The sequence below is a fragment of the Ciconia boyciana genome, chromosome 1, assembly GCF_034638445.1.
Source record: "Ciconia boyciana chromosome 1, ASM3463844v1, whole genome shotgun sequence".
Lineage (NCBI taxonomy): Eukaryota > Metazoa > Chordata > Aves > Ciconiiformes > Ciconiidae > Ciconia > Ciconia boyciana.
The window spans coordinates 51,356,915-51,375,761 of NC_132934.1; the positions used below are offsets into that span (position 1 = coordinate 51,356,915).

Here is an 18,847-nt window from a genome sequence, read left to right on the forward strand (position 1 = left end):
CTCTTCTGGGTAAATTTGTTGGTGAACCATCAGAGACAATGACAATTCAATCGGATCCTTCTCAGAATGAACAGAGTGAAGGGAAATATTAGGAAAAATAAAGAAAAAAATTCAAGAAAATTCATATCAAATTAACGGGTTTGTTCCTGTTTCCTTCAGAGGCACCACTGTTCAACAGCATTCAAGAAAAGGCAAGCTCTTGCATTTAGTGCATGGCACTAATTTAAAACAATTATTGCTGGAATTAAAATACTTAATTTCACTGCTCTCTGGTGGTAAAGGGAGTGTATATCTTGGGTCTTTCTGTTAGCTCAGAGTGGGAATACTGAGGAGATAATTTGGCAAAAACTATCTTTGTAGCCCCTGGACACAAAACTGAAAGTTCTCTTCGTTAATTTCATTAGCTTAATTAATTTGGCTAACTTAATTAATCAGACTTCCATTAAAACCAATGAAAAAACAAACTAAGTACCGCTGTCATGTTGATAATGGTTTCAAAAAAATGCTCATTAAAAGATTGTTGATACTCAGACAACTTCGAAAAATATTCTCTATAGAAATAGGGGTTTTTTAATGTGCCAAGCTTGTCTTTCACTCTGTTGTCTTTTTGATTCCTCTTGGATGAGTGCAGAAGGAAAAAAAAAATCAGTTTGCAGACCGCAGCCTTCAGGCACTGAATACCCTGCAGCATTGGGCTAGCTTGTCTGCCTCTAACGTCCTGTTTCCATGCAAAAGTCTCTTCAGCACAAACAAAAAGGGGGAAGTGAGACTGAGATACACGAAAAACAATTGCCAGAATGATGAATAAGGAGAAAACTTGGGTCAGCTTTTACCTCTCCTTGAAGACGTGCTCGTGGAAACCAGCCATGGAGTCAGGGAGGAAAGGTCAAGCACCAGCAGTGAGAGATCAAGACTGGTCTGAACACCAGAATAGTTTTCAGGTTACCCCCTGAGTGGAGTTAACATCTTTCATTGCCTTCCTATGCACAGCTAATTGCAAAGTCATTTTTTCCTGATAAGCTATTAATTTCACAGCATAATTGCATAGATCTTTAACTTTGGGAAACAATGCAGTTATTTTTCTTTCTCTCACCAACAGTATTTCAGAAGATGAAGGTCAGTATGCAAGGAGAAGTAGATACATACATAAATAGGAGCTTAGTTACACAGTGTCTTAAATGGACATGCATTTGGAAAAACATTTTGTTTTCTATTCCAAAATCAACTTTAATTCCATGCATCTCTCTGTATTAACCTATCTAGCACCAGTGTGTTGTTTACCTCTTTAATTACAAAAGAAAAATCCAAGATGCTTTTCTGCAGACACGTTGGACCTTTCTCTAACATAGGTAAGTATTTTAATTTGTTGAACTGGGTATATGGAGGCCTGTACACTTGGTAATGACTGGATGCTGCAATCCATGTTTCAGGTGGGATCTCTCCCACAGTTAGCGTGTGCGTTGTAGGATGGTAGGACTGTAGGATGGTAGGACTGTAGGATGGTAGGACTCCCAGGCTGAAGGAGGAAAGGTGCTTAGAGGGAGCTGGAATTTCTGGCATGTGAGAGATTGTGGAGGATCCTTTCCCCAGACTGCCCTGGCAAAGCAGGTTTGGTATGCTGTCATCTTTTAGTCCACACACTGGAAGCAACACCACTGATGCAACATCAGTGTTACAGTGCTGAAGGGTGGCCTTGGACTATTATCCGAGTTTAGATCCAGCTGATGTAAGTGGGTCTAGCGGCAAGCAAAAGTAACACTTCATATTGTAAGTGACTGTCAGGATTAGTGGAAGGGTTTTTGAATACTTTGGAAACTATAAATAATTAAGGTTTGTTCCTTTGGATATAAAAGCCTTTAGTATCTTTCTCTTAAAGTTAACAAATATTCCTATCTATCTGCTACAGCAGCATATATTTGTAATCTGACTCAATCCCCAAGTGATGTCTTTGTGTCAGATTATGAAACTCTGGCTGTGATCAGATTAACAACCACAACGAAAAGCCAGAGTTATAAATAAAAATGAGTGTGTTTACACACATCTGCAGTGGGATTGCACAAAATTAGTAGCATTTGGGGAAATCAGAGAAAATAATGGTGGAATATTGGAATCAGAGAAAAGAATGTGGAATATATAAAAAGAATCATATAGCTGATCCATTCAGAACCTATTCTAATCCTGGAGCATATCGATATGTGACAATACTACAACAGCTCTTGCAACCAGGTCTGTAATTAAAGTTGGGATGACTATTCTTTAAAGCAGTCATTCATTTTGCTTGTCCCTGAGGAAGGTTACAGCATCTTATTCCCCAATTTTGAGCACTTGTTTTTTTTCAATTCTGTGTGAGTGTCCTGTTTTCAGCTGGGAAAGAGTTAATTTTCCTCCCAGTAGCTGGTACAGTGCTGTGTTTTGGATTTAGTATGAGAATAATGTGATAACACACTGATGGTTTAGTTGTTGCTAAGTAGTGCTTACACTAGTCAAGGACTTTTCAGCTTCCCATGCTCTGCCAGGTGCACAAGAAGCTGGGAGGGGGCACAGCCAGGACAGCTGGCCCCAACTGGCCAAAGGGCTATTCCATACCATAGGACATCATGCTCAGTATATAAACCGGGGGGAGTTGGCCGGGGAGCAGCAATCGCTGCTCGGGGATGGGCTGGGCATCGGTAGGCAGGTGGTGAGCAGTTGCATTGTGCGTCACCTGTTTTGTACATTCTTTTATCATTATTATTATTATTATTTTATTTTCCTCTGCTGTCCTATTAAACTGTCTTTATCTCAACCCATGGGGTTTACTTTTTTTTTATTATTCTCTCCCCCAACGCACCGGGGCGGGGGGTGGGTCAGCAAGCAGCTGTGTGGTGCTTAGCTGCTGACTGGGGTTAAATACTGGATACTCATGACAGTGAGTATTCCAAGTTTAATTTGAAATAAATTCAATGAACTAATTTTAGCATGCATTTTAAGACTTTTCTATGACTTGAAGGTTCTTATTAATACAATGACACAGGCTTTTCAAATTCTACTAAGTAAAATTTCTTGAATCCAGGTGCAAAAAGCTCTATTTTAAAAAAGCTCTTGCTAAACTTACTTATCTATTAAAGATTGTTTGTAAATCCATCAAATTTGTTATGTTTGTTAGAAGCAAATAGGGTGAGGACAAAACTGAATAAGGGAAGGGTGCCAGAGATGAGAAAATATTAAGGATGTAGGCAGACGGTCACGCTGCAAATGGCTGTGCTGACGGAAGACAGTACTATGGTGATTTTGTGCTGAGACGCTCTTAATGACAGCTGATAAGTCTTTAATAAAAAGGTAAATTAAGAAACACTCCAGGCATCTGTGAAAGGGATGTACGCATCTCCCTCAGCCTCAGCTCACATCAACAAGACACGAACAGAGACATACTCAGACCCTTGTGGGGTCAGCCATTTCCTTTACCACTTCTTGGCCCATACCCAGCTGTTTACCACCACAACCCTCCGCTTGAATTTATCATCCTTTCAGATCTGCCAATAGAAAAACCTGCACAAGCTCTCCTACAGCTGTCTCATTCGAATGGGATGGGCTGGTTTAGACAGCTTAAATAGCAAACATGCTGAGCCAACAGATTTTGTTTGAAATGGTTTAGTAAGCCCTCGGATGAGTATCTCCTCTGCAGGTGTAAAGGTGCAAAGGGGAAAACATGAGGAGGAGTTTAGGACAGGTTCTTGATAATTTTCCTTTTCTACTGGCACAGTTAGATGCAGCAGATTAAATTTGTCCCTGTTTTACTCAAGGCATATTTGTCTAATATTCAGGAACTGACTTGATACGGAAGTTTCTGGTTTGTATTTTGGCACACACAGGAAGGGGCACATCATACAGTGTTTGCCCTTTTCTCATGTGATCAAAACCACTCTTGCTTCACACCTTGCCCTAGATCTTAGGTCCCTCCACTGTGCAATTATTATCACTGACTGAAGACACAGACAGGTCAAGAGCTTGGGTCACTTTTAAAAGCACTGGGTAACCCCAGGCACCACCTTTCCTGGCTGGTTTGACATTAAGAATGAAGCACTGGAAGGAGCCTTCTGGGTCATAAATTCCTGCAGGTTTCTGTGTCATATACCCCCACCATAAAGTCATGAAGTTCCACTCTAAAAGCATTGCTGCTCCCTGTACTCACTGCTCCTGTTAAAAATATTTTCTAGGATGACGTTATGATAGTCAGAACCCACCCCTAAACTTCCAGCCCTGCTTAGCTGGAGGCTGAGTCTTTGGTTATAACGTGCTGGTCCCATGAAGGGAAGCATTAACCAGCACCCAGAGCACTCTGCTAGGTCAGAGATGCCCAGGTGTTGCATATAGCTCCCATGTTTCATCAGAAAGGAGCATCTCCCTGGGCAAGGGGCTCAGATGCATTAGTGGGACTCCAGCAAAGCAACGTTTTCCCTGGAGCCCACGAACATATTGCTGGTGGCTACAGCTGACACCACCCCACACAGATCCCCAAGGAGTTATGACAGCACAGTCCTCGTTGGCTTCTCTGTTATCAGCCTTGTCTCCAGATTTATCTACACTCCGCTCATTCTTATCTAAAAAGGTATTGTTCCCTTCCCCTCATCTGCCTTACATCCTTTCTCATCCTCCACGGTTCAGCCTCTTTCCCTCAGTAATCCCCAGCGTTATCCTCATAGCCTCTCCGCCTTCCCTCTTGTCACACCCACAAAGCTTTTCTTTTGCTCACGCCCTGGCACCTTTTATTCCAACTGGGGTTTTCTTGCCTTCACAGACAGGCGGCACCAGAAAAATGAAACAATGTGCGTACCTACAGAGGATGGAGGGACTTACTGTGGTTTTGAGGCACCTTTGTGCCTTCCTTATTCTGCATTGCCTTGGATGTTGGCAAGATACACTGATACGCTAAACCCATCCCCAACTGACTATAGGCAAAGCTCTCTGTCCAGAAGTCCTTCTGTGCCGGGTACTCTTTGTGTGCATCCAAACAGCAGGTGCAAATACCAGTTTCAGGTATATTACCACGCTTTACCCAGTACCATCCAGTTGCATCTTCTGCTTCAGCGCAGTACAAGCCAAAGAGGACTACCTGTGAACCCTGCCCCGTTGTGAAGGAAAAAAAAGGAGATTGGTATTGTTCAACTCTCATTCCTCTTAGTTAATTCATGGAGACATTATTTTGCTGGATGCCATGGTACAAACTTTTATAATAAATAAAATAAAAAGAAAATACATCCTAGGTAAAACATAGCTGTTGATATGTATCAGCTCTGGAAGTTAAGATAAGCTGAGGATAAAAACCCATGATTTTCAGTAATGATCCTGTATGGCATGTGTGCCTTCCTATAATCCTGTAATTTCATTTCCCATGCATATAATGCCTTTACTGGTGTGGATCCCCAGAGCTTCCTTGAAAGGTAAGTAATATTACTTTCATAAACAGAGGAGATAAACATGGAGTTCAGAGAGGGATTTGTCTTGTCCAACGTTATATAGGCAGGTTGTGGCACAGATCCTCTAGAGCCCAGGTTTCCTGCTTGTGTTTCTGATACAAATCAACCTTCTCACTGTCGCTTTAATTTAGATTATGAACATTTTTCAATGTAGAGAAGAGCAAGCTATATTTTTCCTTTGTGTATACTCCTCAGTTCCTTTTTTGCAACATCGCTACTGTATCTCAAAAATATCACATTTGAAAAGAAAGGAAACATAATGTGATTGAAAAAAATGTGTTTTAGATACATAATCGTGGTTTCCTGATTTCTTATCCAAAATTTTATAGCATTTATAATGGAGATAGGATTAAAACCGTCTTCCTTCCTTTGTTTCTTCCTCCCTCCCTCCCTTCTTTCCTTCTTTCCCTCTCCCTCCCACAATACAGGAAGTATTAGTACCTGCGAATATTTTAATACAGGCAAATATGTGACTAATACATTCATGAATTCAGGTCAATGTCCTCTACCTTCAATTGCATTATTTGCAGACCTTTCACAGTTAATTGCTCATTTTTCGAAATAGCGACTGGAATTTCCTCTCGAGGGTCACAAAGGCGCCCGTTCTTGAATCTGCCATTTCCTCATTGTGAAGACCACCAAAAAAATGCAGAAGGGTCAGTAACTTTTAGATTAAACGATGCATAGAAACAAAACTGAAAAGCAGAACTAAAATCCAAATCTGCAAGCTCAGTTTCAGTATTCAAAAGCGATTACTCTGCCAGGAAGGGAATCCTTCTCAGCAAAGCCTTTTGAAAAACTGGCCAGCATTTCCGTTTTATTTTGTCAACATTTAGTTTCAGTACAAAATTGACTTAACTATATAATGAGAAAAGCAGTTATTTCAAGTATTACACTGAGGATAAAATGCATGTTAACATTAATGCTACCTATTACTACTTTGTAAATGGAAGGTTATTTACTCTTTGAGGAAAAACATTTCAGAACAAAGCTAAGTTAACCACATGCATTAAATAAACAAATCGAATCAAACCTTAATTGGGCTTGGAGCTTCAAAACAGAGAAGATACCAAAGTTAAGCTGAAAAAATTAAACATAAAAAATAAATCTCATTTACTAAGTAATATTTTGTCAGATTCTCTGTGGAGTCATAAATTCAGAGAAACTTAGCATGCAGATGAGAAATGAGGAGGGAAGCAGGCAGATGAACTGTAGTGGGAAAGCAATCGTAACTTCATTCAGGATGTGTTCTGCCTAATACTGATGAAGATCTAAATGAGGGCTCTTTAAATTGTACGTGTAGAACCAAGTCCTGGTGTGATTCACATTCTAACTTCAGATCTCATACGCCCCGCTGAAATATATAAAGCTTGCTTAGGATAGTGAAGGAAGCTCAGTTTGGTTCCCTGGCTTTTTTAGAAATTTTGGTCAGAGTGCCAGAGTTAGGCAGCAATGCTTTGTAAAGTCTAACGTTAACAGGCAGACTCCCTGGTTTGCCCTTCCTTCAGTGCCTGAAAAATAAAGCACAGTGCAACAATAGGATAAAAACACCAGCTATGGAACTAACAGCCAAGAAAATACAGCAAGACAATTTGCTGTTGTCTGCTTAGATTTTGTAAAACTATCATAGAATGGTCTGGGTTGGAAGGGACCTTTGAAGATCATCTAGCTCCAACATGAACATCAGTTCATGTTGGAATCAGTTCAATCATGAACTGATTGCACTGTTTTCTGGTCTGCTATGTTAATAACAAATATTATACTCTGCAGCATTACAAAATAAACCTGTGGCCTCCCTTTCTATTTCCATAACATCAGTAGAAGCTCAACTCTTCCTGTATCCTGATGGGCATGTCTGGAAGAACGGGTTGAAGATAGGATCTCCTATTTACTTCAGGGGCTTTAAAAGTAATTGAGAATACTTTGCTGCTTCAAGAACTGGGCCACTCATGAGCAAAACCTCATGCACTAATTATCAGTGCAAAGCTGCTTCAGTGGCTCTCAGAAGCACATCCAAAATTAAGCATTGCAAGATGAGGCTCTGGTCCGAGCTACTGCTTCCCTGGGAAGAGGGAGGAAAGAACAGAACAGAAAAGTGATGCAGGCAGGGAAGAGTCTGCAGAATTGGGCTCCGATGGCTGTCCCTGGGACAGGTGGGGTGCAGCCTCCTATCCTGTCCTGTCCTATCTTATCCTATCCCATCGTGCTAGCACCTGCTACCCCACACGACTCGACTGTTTTCTTGTGACAGCCAGCCGTATGCAGTCCAGCCTTCCCAGGTCCTAGAATAAGCAAAATGTTAAGCAGAACACTGCCGCCTTGGCAGTCAGAGAAGTCTGCAGCCTTCTCTAAGGCTCTTCTCTAAGACTAGAATAAGCCTGGCCCCACCCATTTAACCAAATCAGTCATTCAGTGAAGTACATGTGGCTTATTTTAAACATAAAGCCTGAGAAACCGGCAGTTTGGTCAGTCCTGTAAAACAACAAATGCAGAGCTCAGTAATTTTGCAAAGGGAGGGATATCCGCAGAAGGAGACCTATTGCTGGACATGCTCTGTGGCCAGGACCAAAGATGCCTTGCAGATAGGTTGGTCTGCTTTCCTGCTTAGCCTCATAGGTTGTGAGCAAGACGTAGATCACTGAGAGCTTTATATTTGCACTGAAAAGCAACGAGAAGGCAAGGTAGCGTATAATGCACTCCAGCACGACATGCTCAGCCTCCTTTGCAAAGCTGTATAAATTGCATTTCTGTACACAATCTGCTTTGGTGATATTGGCACGAAGGTTTACTTTGCTTATGTGTTGACTAGAAGTTCAGTCCTGCATGGGGATCTGCAGGCAGCGTTTGTTAGTAGGTAGAGCATCTCTTTGCAACTGGTGAGAAGAAAAATTGCGCAATTATTCTGTTCCACATCCTCTGCTACATTTTGCAGTTTTGGACACGTTTTGGAGTCATTGTACAAAGGATAAGCAGATGAGTTGTGGAAGGCTCTGAACTTCATGGTAATATTTGTCCTAGATGCCGATTGCTGCAAGATGGTCAAATACTTTTGGTGACCAGAGCAATGTCAATTCTTGTACAGTAACTGCTGCTGGGTACAGTAATGGAGAAAGATAAACATTTTCTAACTACATTGCACTTCCTACTTGAAAATGTTGTGCTTGACTTATTTATACAGAGGTTACTTTTGTTCTAGTTTTTGTAGTTCCACTTACTCCCCATGTAAAGCTACTTTAAGATAAAAGCAGTGTAAATGGAGGGTCAACTGGCCTCTTGGTTTTGAACATTGGGCCCTGTTCTCAGTAAGAGTGGCAATGGGCCCTATGCCCATCCTCACCCAGTTTCCAGAGACACCCATGAGAGAACACTATGATGCATCTTTGCTAAGTAAGTCCATTTTTCATTTAAAATTCAGCAAAACGATCATTTACCGTTAGCTGAGCATGCAGCCTATGCTTCTCATTTTGTTGAGCCTGTACCAGCAATGACCCAGTGGGAAAGAAATTGGTTGTGCCATTCAACGTGGCCCGTCCAGCCGCCCAGCGCGCACTGGAAGGGCGTCCATTTCGCAGCAGCACAGCTGGAGCGGGCAGGGCTTTTTGTCTGCCCTGCTGAACTCGGGAGAAAGCCTCGCGCCTTTGTTCTACCTCAGGCAAGACCATGAGATTTCAAACTAGAGACCCGACACCTCAATCTTCCCGCTCACGGGGGCAGCGACCGACCGGGCTATGGGGCTGATCTTTGGCAGGACGGTTACGCAGAGTATTTTAACGGGTGTAAGCCGGGTTTCCAAGCTTGCAGCGCAGCAGAGCCTGACCCTGCGCCCACAGCCTGCACCCACCAGCGGACCGGCCCAGGGGCCTCTCCCCGCTCAGCCCCTCCACCGCCGGCCGCGCTGCCTCCCTCCTCCGCCCGCTGCGCGCACGGTGGCCGCAGGGAGGCTGCAGCCGGGGAGGGAGCGAAGCAGAGCGGGGTGCGCGGGGGCCGCCCTGCCCCGGCGGGGTCCCCATGGGTGAGCGGCTGCAGGGCGCCGGCGGGGGAGGTGCGGAGGGGGCGGCTGCCCCGGCTGGCGGCCAGGCGAGGTGGCCCGCCTGAGGTGCGGCGCCTCTCGCCCCCCTCCGCGTCCCGCCGCGCCGCGGCGAAAGGGCCGCCCCCAGCCCCAGCCCCAGCGCCGGCCCCCGGCGGCCGAGGTGGGCTCCCGCGGCTCCGCCGCCGCCCCCCGTCCGCGGCGAGGCGGGCCGGCGGGCCCGGGGGGCGGAGGGGGAGCGGCGGCGCACGGCGACGAGGTGGCTCGGCAGCCCTCCCGGAGGAGCCCGGCCCACCTCTCCCGTGCAGGCACCCCCTCCTCCCCGCCCCGAAAGAGGAACTCCCCGCCCGCGCGCAGCCCGGCCGCGGCGGAGGGAGAAGCGGCGGCGGCGGCAGCGGCGGCAGCGGCAGCGCGGCGCGCCCGGCCCCTCGGCTCCGCGCAGCATGGCGCAGCAGCGCCCGCCGCCCGCCGCCGCCTGAGGCGCCCCGCGGCGCCGAGCCGAGCCCGCGCCCATGGCGGCGCCGCCGCCCGCCCTCAGCTGGGCGCTGCCCCTGCTGGCGGCGCTGGCGGGCGCCGGCGGCCCCCAGAGCTTCGAGCTGCCGGGGGCCCCCATCGACAACATCGAGGTGAGCGGCGGCGGCGTGCTGGTGGCGGGCGGCAGCTGCCTCTACGAGCTGCGGCCCGAGCTGCGGCTCCGCCGCCGCGTGGTGCCAGCGGCGGCGGGGCAGGGCTGCGGGGAGCCCCCCGGCGTGCGCAGCAACCTGCTGCTGTCCTACGAGGAGGCCAGAGGAGAGGGCGTCCTGCTGGCCGGCTGGACCCAGAAGGACGGCACCTGCGAGGTCTGGGAGCAGCCGGCCTACCGGCAGCGCTTCAACCGCAGCGAGGTGGTCAGCTGCCTGCCCGACGGCTCCACCGCCGGCGTCGTCTTCAGGCTGGCCGGCGCCTGGTACCTGGCCGTGGCGGCCACCTACTCGGCCGGCCCCTACGGGACCCATTTGGGCTGCGAGCCCTCCCAGTCCGATGAGGCGACCGTCATCACGGTGCGCAGCATGGACAACCTGGCGTCCAAGGAGGAGCTGGGCATCATCAAGCGCAAGGAGCCTTTGCACTTTGTTGATGCGCTCCAGTGGGGGGATCACCTCTTCTTTCCCTACTACACGTTGAAGGCCAAGTCGGGCAACGACACGGAGCCACCAAGCATGGCTGTCCTGCACCAGCTGCACCCCTCACAGGGTGGCCTTACTTTGCAAGGGCACGTTTATTTGGACTGCGGGTGCAGAAGCCTTATCGTTTCCTCCAGCCTTGTCCGCCAGGGCGAGCGGGGCTGGTGGGTGGGTGTTTTCCGCCACAGCCACGGCACCAAGGCCTGGAATGCCACCGCAGTCTGCATCTTTGGGATGGAGGAGGTGAAGAAGCAAGCCTGTGCGTCCACGCACTTCATCATGAACGAGAAGAGCTGTGTAAGTCTGGGCATCGTTTTGCTAAGCTTTTCTCCTGCACGCCGTTGTTGTCACTGTTGTTGTTGTGGCTGGTGTCGCTGTGCATGACTCGTGGGGTGTCCCTGACCCGAAGGCATGTGAAGTTCACGGGGAACTTCAGAGCCACACCAGGCTTTGTGCTTCAGCCCTGGCTCCATCAGCCCTAATGATTTCTCCAGCACTTTATGTTTCTAAAAAGCTGATCCCTTACCAGATCCTGGAGTGTCCTTCCCACCTGCATCTCGCAGAAGACATGTCTGAGGAAACACCTGAGGGCATCCTGGGTCAGGCCTGAGTCTCGGGCTCCTCACTCAATGCACCCTTTTCTGTCAAGGATTAGTCATACTTCATTGCATTTTCCATACAGCCTAGATAGAGCGTCTCCTACCTTATTCTGTGCATTCACATCTCATGTCATTGCAGCTACATCAGAAATGAAAAAAAAAGCGCATCAAATTGACTCCTGTGCACTGGGCTGTGTGCGTTGTTATCCCCATTGCTCACTAGTTATTTATGGTTGCTTGTTCGGTGGTAGGTGTTTCCCAAACCTCCCAGGATTGGCCTTGCTCGAGAGGGCTCACAGCCACCCCCCCCAAACCCATATGTGCAGCAGACAGCAATAGGCGATATGTCTTTGTTGTTGCAGTGGTTACATTTTCACAGGCAGTGGTATCCCATGGAGATCCCCTGGTCACCTACTTCTCTAACACTCTCTCTTCAGCTCCTTCCTCCTTTTGAGGGTGAGCTGTGCACATGGAGGGCAGGGTGGGCAAGGCACCCGGCTTTGCTGTGGCCTCGGTAGCTAGTAAAGAAATGGACTAAAAATGAAATTCAAGAAGCTGAAAATGTAATTCAGGAGAAGGGGCTTTTGCAAGGCGTGTCCATGCTTTCAAGTCACACTCAGAAGTCTTTTCAGAGCTGTGTCAAAAGGAACAACCCTGAAAAGTGTCAGGGACAACCATAGGGGGTCAAGCAAGCCATCATAAAGCAAGCCCTGGCCTTTTGCAGCTCCCCCACTATCCAGGGACTTTGCTGCTTAACCCCTGAATCCTTGCTGTGTTACGATGGGAGTTTGTTGGAAACTCCTTGAAAGAAATGCAGTAGATTTACTGTCGCTCCTTGGCTTCCCAAATCTAGCCCATAGCAGAGCGCAGTGCCGAGATTCTTCCAAATACAAGCTACCGGAGGGCACGTGCGATTCAGTCTGCTCATCTCCCTGCTGAGTTGTGAGACTATTGCCAGTATTAGAGGACATAGTTATGAATGAGAACCCCATATGTGGGTGAAACAACTGTGCTGAAGTAAATAGTGAAACTCTCGCAACAGAGCCGGAGCCAATCCTTTGATTTCCAGTGCCAGCTTATAGCTTACTGCATGATTTCTATGCTCTCACAAGACAAACTTGCTGAATGAATTTGAAGTCTCATCCTCATCCCAAAATACTTGTTTGCTAGTTGGATTTTTAATTTGTATTCCTTGTTCCTAATTACTCGTGGGGTTTCTTTGCGAGGTGCTTTCTGAGCCTGCAAAGCAAAAAAAAAAAAAGAAACCTCCCTGGGCAGCAGATCCTTTATAAACACTTTCCAAAGCCCCACGCTAAAAATTCCAGAAGGGTCTCATGGATTTCGTAGAGTAAGATAATGCATGTAAGGTGAGGCGGGTATTTCTGTCTCACTGGTGTTCCTCTCAATCCCCTGTCCCCATTGCTTCCCAGTGCCTGAATGTGAAGAATCAGTGATCTACTTGTTTCAGGATTGATCTGATTCAGATCAGACTCCTGTGACTCCAAAGTTACTTTCATGTCCCAAAAGGCTTGTCCTCCTGGAAGTGGAGATTATGTTTGGCTACAATGCTGAAGAATCCCAACTTTAAAAATGATTAAAGGGATTGTTTGCTTAACATTATGTCCCTAACTATGGTGATGTTATTAATCATGATATTTTGGCACAACCATAAATACAGTTTACCACTGACAGGAAAGTGGTATTTTAATATTTTGTGAGATAGCAGGACATCTGGGTGTTGTGTAGTAATATGACCTATAACACTACATGGCTAATTATGCTCCCTTTTTAAGCTAATTATATGTGCTTATGGTGTATAAACACAGAAATAAATGCATGTAGTTCAGCTTTAATATGTTTTTTATACTACAGAAGGTTAGGCTAGGCTATTGCAGAGTAAATTCGGAGATGACAGGCCCATATGCTGCTGCTTCTGGGTTGTTTCAGTCCAGATCCTTCTACTGTCTCTCACCAAATAAATCATGGGAGTCCCTGCAAATGTGGAACATGCTCTTCTTGGACTCAGAAGCGTTCAGGCTTCATAACTGTCAGGAAGATGGTGCGCAGCACGTCCGTCAGTGCACAGCTGGTAGAAGTGTGTGCGATAGCTAGCAGTGGCTCTGGCCAGAAAGGAGTGCTGTGGTAGCACGGAGCTGTCACGAGTTCGTTGTAGTACAATGTGTAGGAATGGCAGCAAGCAACAGTACTTAATGTGTGCTTTAAAGCCCAGTCTTTTAAAGACAGTGTTGGTACTGAGCAAATGAATGTGTTGCATCTTTATGGTTGCCTGGAGTACAAGACCTGCACGGTGTTTGTGGTGAGTGGACCGTGCTGAATGTCAGCTGGATTTTTGCATTGCAGGTGCCATGTGTTGTAGGGTGCTGTGGTTCTTATTCTTCTTTGCTGGGTACACTTGAATTCTGGAGCTCAGGCGTGATGTGAGATACACTGATCACGATTACGGGCACGGACTGTCAGTTTACATAGGAATTGAAAACACAATTTTTTTTTCACTGCAGGAATACAATTTATAGCTAGAATATACGTTAGGGAGTAGTGGCAGTTTGTTTTCCTTCTGATCATGTCATTCTTCATATTTCTGTAATTATTCTGATTACCTTTAGGCAAGACATCCTCTTACCTGTCTGCACTCACACAGCTGCTTGTGTTTGCACTGTGTTGGCACTGCACTTCTCAATAGCACACTGCAAGAGGGACTTAGCCTGAGGTATTTGTGGTCCTGAATTCCCTGCTATGCTACTGCTGCATGTTCTACTCTGAACTCATTCCTGTAAGGTACTGAGCTTTCTGGCCCTAACCCAGTAAAGCACTTAAGGGCATATTTAACATTAGGCCTATAAGTAGTTCCAGCATCTTCAGGGGAACTGCCCATGCATTTAAAGTTTAGCATGAACTTGAGTACTTCACTGGATTGGAACCAAATTGCTCCACATCCTGTAGGAACTCATTGTAGGTGTGTAATCTCTTTAGCCTCGCATTGCTACTTAGGCCAAAGTTGACATTTGCATTAAGTTTTAATGCTGCATTGGAGTCTGTCATTGAAAATTCATAATTTTTAAGGTCCTTGCTTACCAACTTTATCAAAAAGTAGGTGACTGCTACAAATTCTGTGGAATTGCTGCTTAAGAGAACTAGCTAATTCTGTTTTTGTTTTGTGCAGCAGTGTGCACAAAGCATTTTGTCTTAGTTGGATGTGTTTATTCTGGGCATATATAATACTGGATTCCCAGAAACATGATCTGTAACTAGCAAGAGCAAGTGGGGTCTTAGACAAAACTACTCTGAAAACATTTCACAGTTTTATATTCAGCTTGTTTTCCTCTGATCCACGTTTCTTAGTTTTGATTATATCTACTTGAACACACTGTCGAGGTTTATGCGTTAATGGACTCGCTAGCATAACCTGCATGTATGTAAGCACATCTTCTTCACAATTTCCTTAGTTAATAAATGTGAATTTGCCAAATCTCATTCTCTGTTTCTTTTCAGAAATCTGACTGAGCACTAACAAACATTTTTGGTGGATCACAGTTATGAAATCGAAGCTCCTTAGCCAGTACATAGGAGGAATGCTGGAATTTGTCACAAACTTGCTCCAGTAGCTAGTGAGCTTTAAGAAGGCCTTTCCTTCTGTTGTTCTGTGGCTGAACAGGAGCTACTAGAATAACAGATCTCTCCCAGAGATCCCAGGACCTTGCAGATCACAGCCAAGTAGATGAGTAGGAGAAGTGCTCAAAGTAGAGAACATCAACAGGAGAGAGTTGTAGGATGTTACCTAACCTCAGTGACAAATCTGGAAATTAGTTTTGCTGTTAAAAAAAGTTGCATGGGAAGAAAAGGATTCTACAGTTTTTCAGGGAGAAAATCCAAAAAAGTGTTAGGCATATACATGTAAGACAGAGAGAAGTTGCTGTAGTTTATATTAAGGTGTTTATTTTATGATTTACAAAGGCTAAATAGCTGTGATAGCTACTGAATGCTAAGCTATCTTGGTTGGATTTTCATCTGCTATTTAATGCAAGTAAAGATATGTAACAGTCTGTTCTTTGAATTTTTGCATTTTTCACTGGGTGATAAGTATGTGGGTTGGTATATGCCCCTTAATTTATCGAGTATAGTTTGGAATCCTAGGACAAATCTTAGCTGGTATAAGCTCTACTGAAATGAGATTTTGAAGTCAACAGAGTCACATCAGTTTAATCACCGCCATTAATTTGCAGGAATGACATTTGAATTTGTGTGGTAACTCATTCCAAAATGATTCATAGTCTTTTATTTAAGGAAAGAATTGCAGACTTCTAAATATCATTTGGTATCAAAATTGATCCTGTAATAATTTTCTAGTTGTAAAGTCATCTCCTGTGTATTACCAGACTGCTAGAATTTCATCGGATGTTTGACAGATTTCTAGAGTTAACATTTCTAGAGTGAATATTTCCGTCCGGTTACAATGAATTGTCGGTTCATCCCTGTTTGGTGTAGGAAGTAAGCCATAGGAGACTTGTAAACTCTCACATTGTCTGTAAGAAGAAGAGTTGCTTTTAGTCACCTGGCTTCACCAGGTGTTCTTAGTGGAAACTTTTGAGAGCCTGAGGGCTCTTGAACAGAGGATTCGCTTCCTTGGGATCACAGAATCGTTCAGGTTGGAAGGAACCTCAGAGGAGGGCTCCAGTCCAGCCCCCTGCTCACAGCAGGGTCAGCTCTGAGATCAGACAAGGTTGCTCTGAGCTTTGTCCTGTCAGATCTTGAAACCTTCAGGGATGGAGACTGCACAACCTCTCTGGACAACCTGTTCTGCTTAATTGTCCTCCTCATAGTGATGTTTTTTAATCTCCTGTCCACTAGAAGCCTCCCCTGGTTCAGTTTGTGTCATTATCTCTTGTTGTACTGCATACAGCTCAATCAAGAGCCTGGCTCTGTTTCTCTGGTCCCTCTGAAATTGTCCCAGCAATAGGCTGAACCAGCCCAGTTCCCTCAGGCTTTCCTCATAGGGCAGGTGCTCCAGGCTCTGACCATCACAGTGGCCCACCACTGAACTCACTCTGACTTATCAAGGTCAGTGCTGTGCTGAGGGTCCCAGAACTGAGCGCAGTATCCTAGGCACAATTGAACATATGCCAGGTAAACGAGAGTAATCACTTTCCTTGCTCGATCTGGCTGTGCTCCTGTCCATACAGCCCAGGATGCTGTTAACCATCACTGCTGCCTGGGTACACCATGTAGCTTACTGCCCTCCAGGACCCTTGTGTCCTTTTCAGCAGAGCTGCTCTCCAGTCTGTATTGTCACAGGGGTTTAGTCCATCCCAGGTGCAGGACTTTGCATTTGTCCTTGCTGAATTTCTTGGGGTTCCTGTTGGCCTACTCCTACAGCCCACCTGGGGGCCTCTGAATGGCAGCTCTGCACTCAGGCATGACAACTGATTTTGATGTCATCCACAAGCTTAACCCAGAAGCTTTCAGTGTCTTCCTCCAGGTCATTGATAAAGATATTGAGCAGGACATGTCTGTCACGTCCCACCTGTGGGGAGGGGGAAGTAAAATCGTGACGCCGAGGATGTCATGTTAGGGATGTGAGTCTGGCATGTGGCTAAGGGAGAAGAGGTGGCCCTCCCATTGGGTCACGAGGCTCAGACAGGGTCCCCTTGCTTTCTAAACTCCTTCTCAGGGAGGAGTCTAGGTGCAGCTGGATCCAGTCTTAGTCTCAGACTTGGTCAATAGTTTATGTCTAAGGGTTACAAGGACAATAAGGGTAGCCACAGAGCAGAGTCAGCGTCTGCCTGCCAGATCCCTCTCAACCCCACTCGGGAGTGACTCAGATTTGCAAATCCCCTCGGTGTGAATTAAAGTGAAACAACACTCAAGGTCCATAAACAAACATCAACTTTACTGAGAATGAGACACTTCTATATGAACAATATCCTATAACTATTGGTTATTGCACGATTATATCAGCCTGAGCGGCTTTGCTGAAAATAAGGTAGGCCTTTAGTTAACAAACCCTGAGAGAAAAGGGGGAGAGAAAGATAAAGAGGGAAAAAGAGAAAGAGATTTAGGTAGAAATATCACCAGTCCTGGATACAGTGTTGGTCCTGCCAACAAGGCTGTTGGGTGTAGAAGAAGCCCCCGAGCCCCTGTGCATGCCCCTATTTATTCTTCTCTCTTTCCGGCCTCGGGAGTGGTTGAGACACCTCTTTTTAGTAGCGTTGCACCGTTGTGTCGATTACTGCCTGGCTGCAGGACAGGAGCTGAAGGAGTCTTCTCCCCGTCAGGTGCAGCAAGACGAACCAGGCAAGGCTGACAGCGCAGTCCCGTCTGGGTCGCCAAAACCGTTATTCCACAAGCGTGAGGTCGTTTACGCGGTGTGCGAGACACCAATATACGCACAGGGCAGAGGCTTTTCATTTCATGTCTCTGCGCAGAGATGGGTGCTAGGTGGTCATTCCACACCACTATCACAAAGTTCGGTACAATGTTTATACAGTCTAGTTATACATATGCATAAGTAACCACACAAAGCAGTTTTCCATTGGTCTACACCTCTCCCATTTCAACTTAAGGCTTTAATTGAGTCGGTGGTCGTGATCTCCCTCTGCCGCCTTTACCTTTTCCCTAGTTACTGCGGGTTTTTTTCTGACTTCATATTTCTTCAGCTAAGCAATACTTGCAGGTAATGACACATATAAACATACAAAGATACTTAAAGAAATCAGTATATCTATAAAGATATGTTAGTAATACTATTGTTCCCAATAATGTAAGAAGATACAAGAATAATTCCCCTTGAATACAGTCTGTATGGGCTATAGATTCTATTTGAGTCCAAGTACAGGTCATTTAATTCTGAGTCAGCCTGTCAAGCCAAGAGAAGTGACACCTGGCCACTCCTTGTGGCTTCCATTTTGTCTCTCGGGGCATCATCCACTAACGTCTCTCAGGGCTCACAGTACAGCCATTTGGGGCTCGTCTCTTAACAATGTCGCAGGATAGGTTCCCTGAGGAACTCCACCTGTAACCAGTGTCTAGGTAGAGTAAAAACCATTAACCAATACCTTTTGAGCCTGATGATCCATCCAGCCTGATGATCCATCCCTGAACGAGCTGAAGCCTGGTCTGTACTACTGTTCTTTCCTCACCACCCTCAGGAACTCAGTTATTTCATAGTTACTACAGTGAAGGCTGCCGTTGATTGTCACATCTCCAGTCAGTTCTTCCTTGTTTGTGAGTAGCAAATCCAGAAGAGCATCACCCTTCACTGACCCCATAGGGTTAACAAAGCCTGGGGTCCCATCTCCTTCACTTTGCCCCCAGAGCTCTGTAGTCCTGAACTGCACTAGGCAGTGTCTAGTGCAAAGGCACGTGCCAATGCCACAATGCCAATGGCAATGTCTTTGGTGTCCACGTGGATGTGCAACAGTGGGTAGTGGTCCAAGGAATGGAAAATCATTGGCACTCTCTCTGCAACATAATGGATTGGAGCCCCTAAAAAAAAAGAAACCTGTTGCAACATCATGACGGTTTAGCAGTTGTGTGCCTTCATCCTTCACAGGAGGGAATCTCCAACCACGGTCACCCACCACTTCC

The 18,847-nt window shown here is 46.0% G+C and overlaps 1 protein-coding gene across 2 annotated transcripts in view; it reads left to right on the forward strand.

The window, feature by feature from the left end:
- The first annotated feature begins 9,696 nt into the window (after positions 1 to 9,696).
- The window catches only part of PLXNC1 (plexin C1), a 73,091-nt gene continuing 63,940 nt past the window's right edge, over positions 9,697 to 18,847 (forward strand). For both annotated transcript variants that reach the window (XM_072865342.1, XM_072865352.1), the window contains exon 1: positions 9,697 to 10,943. In XM_072865342.1, coding sequence (XP_072721443.1) covers positions 9,996 to 10,943 — 948 coding nt within the window. In that variant the 5' untranslated portion in view covers positions 9,697 to 9,995. The remainder of the gene's footprint in view (positions 10,944 to 18,847) is intronic.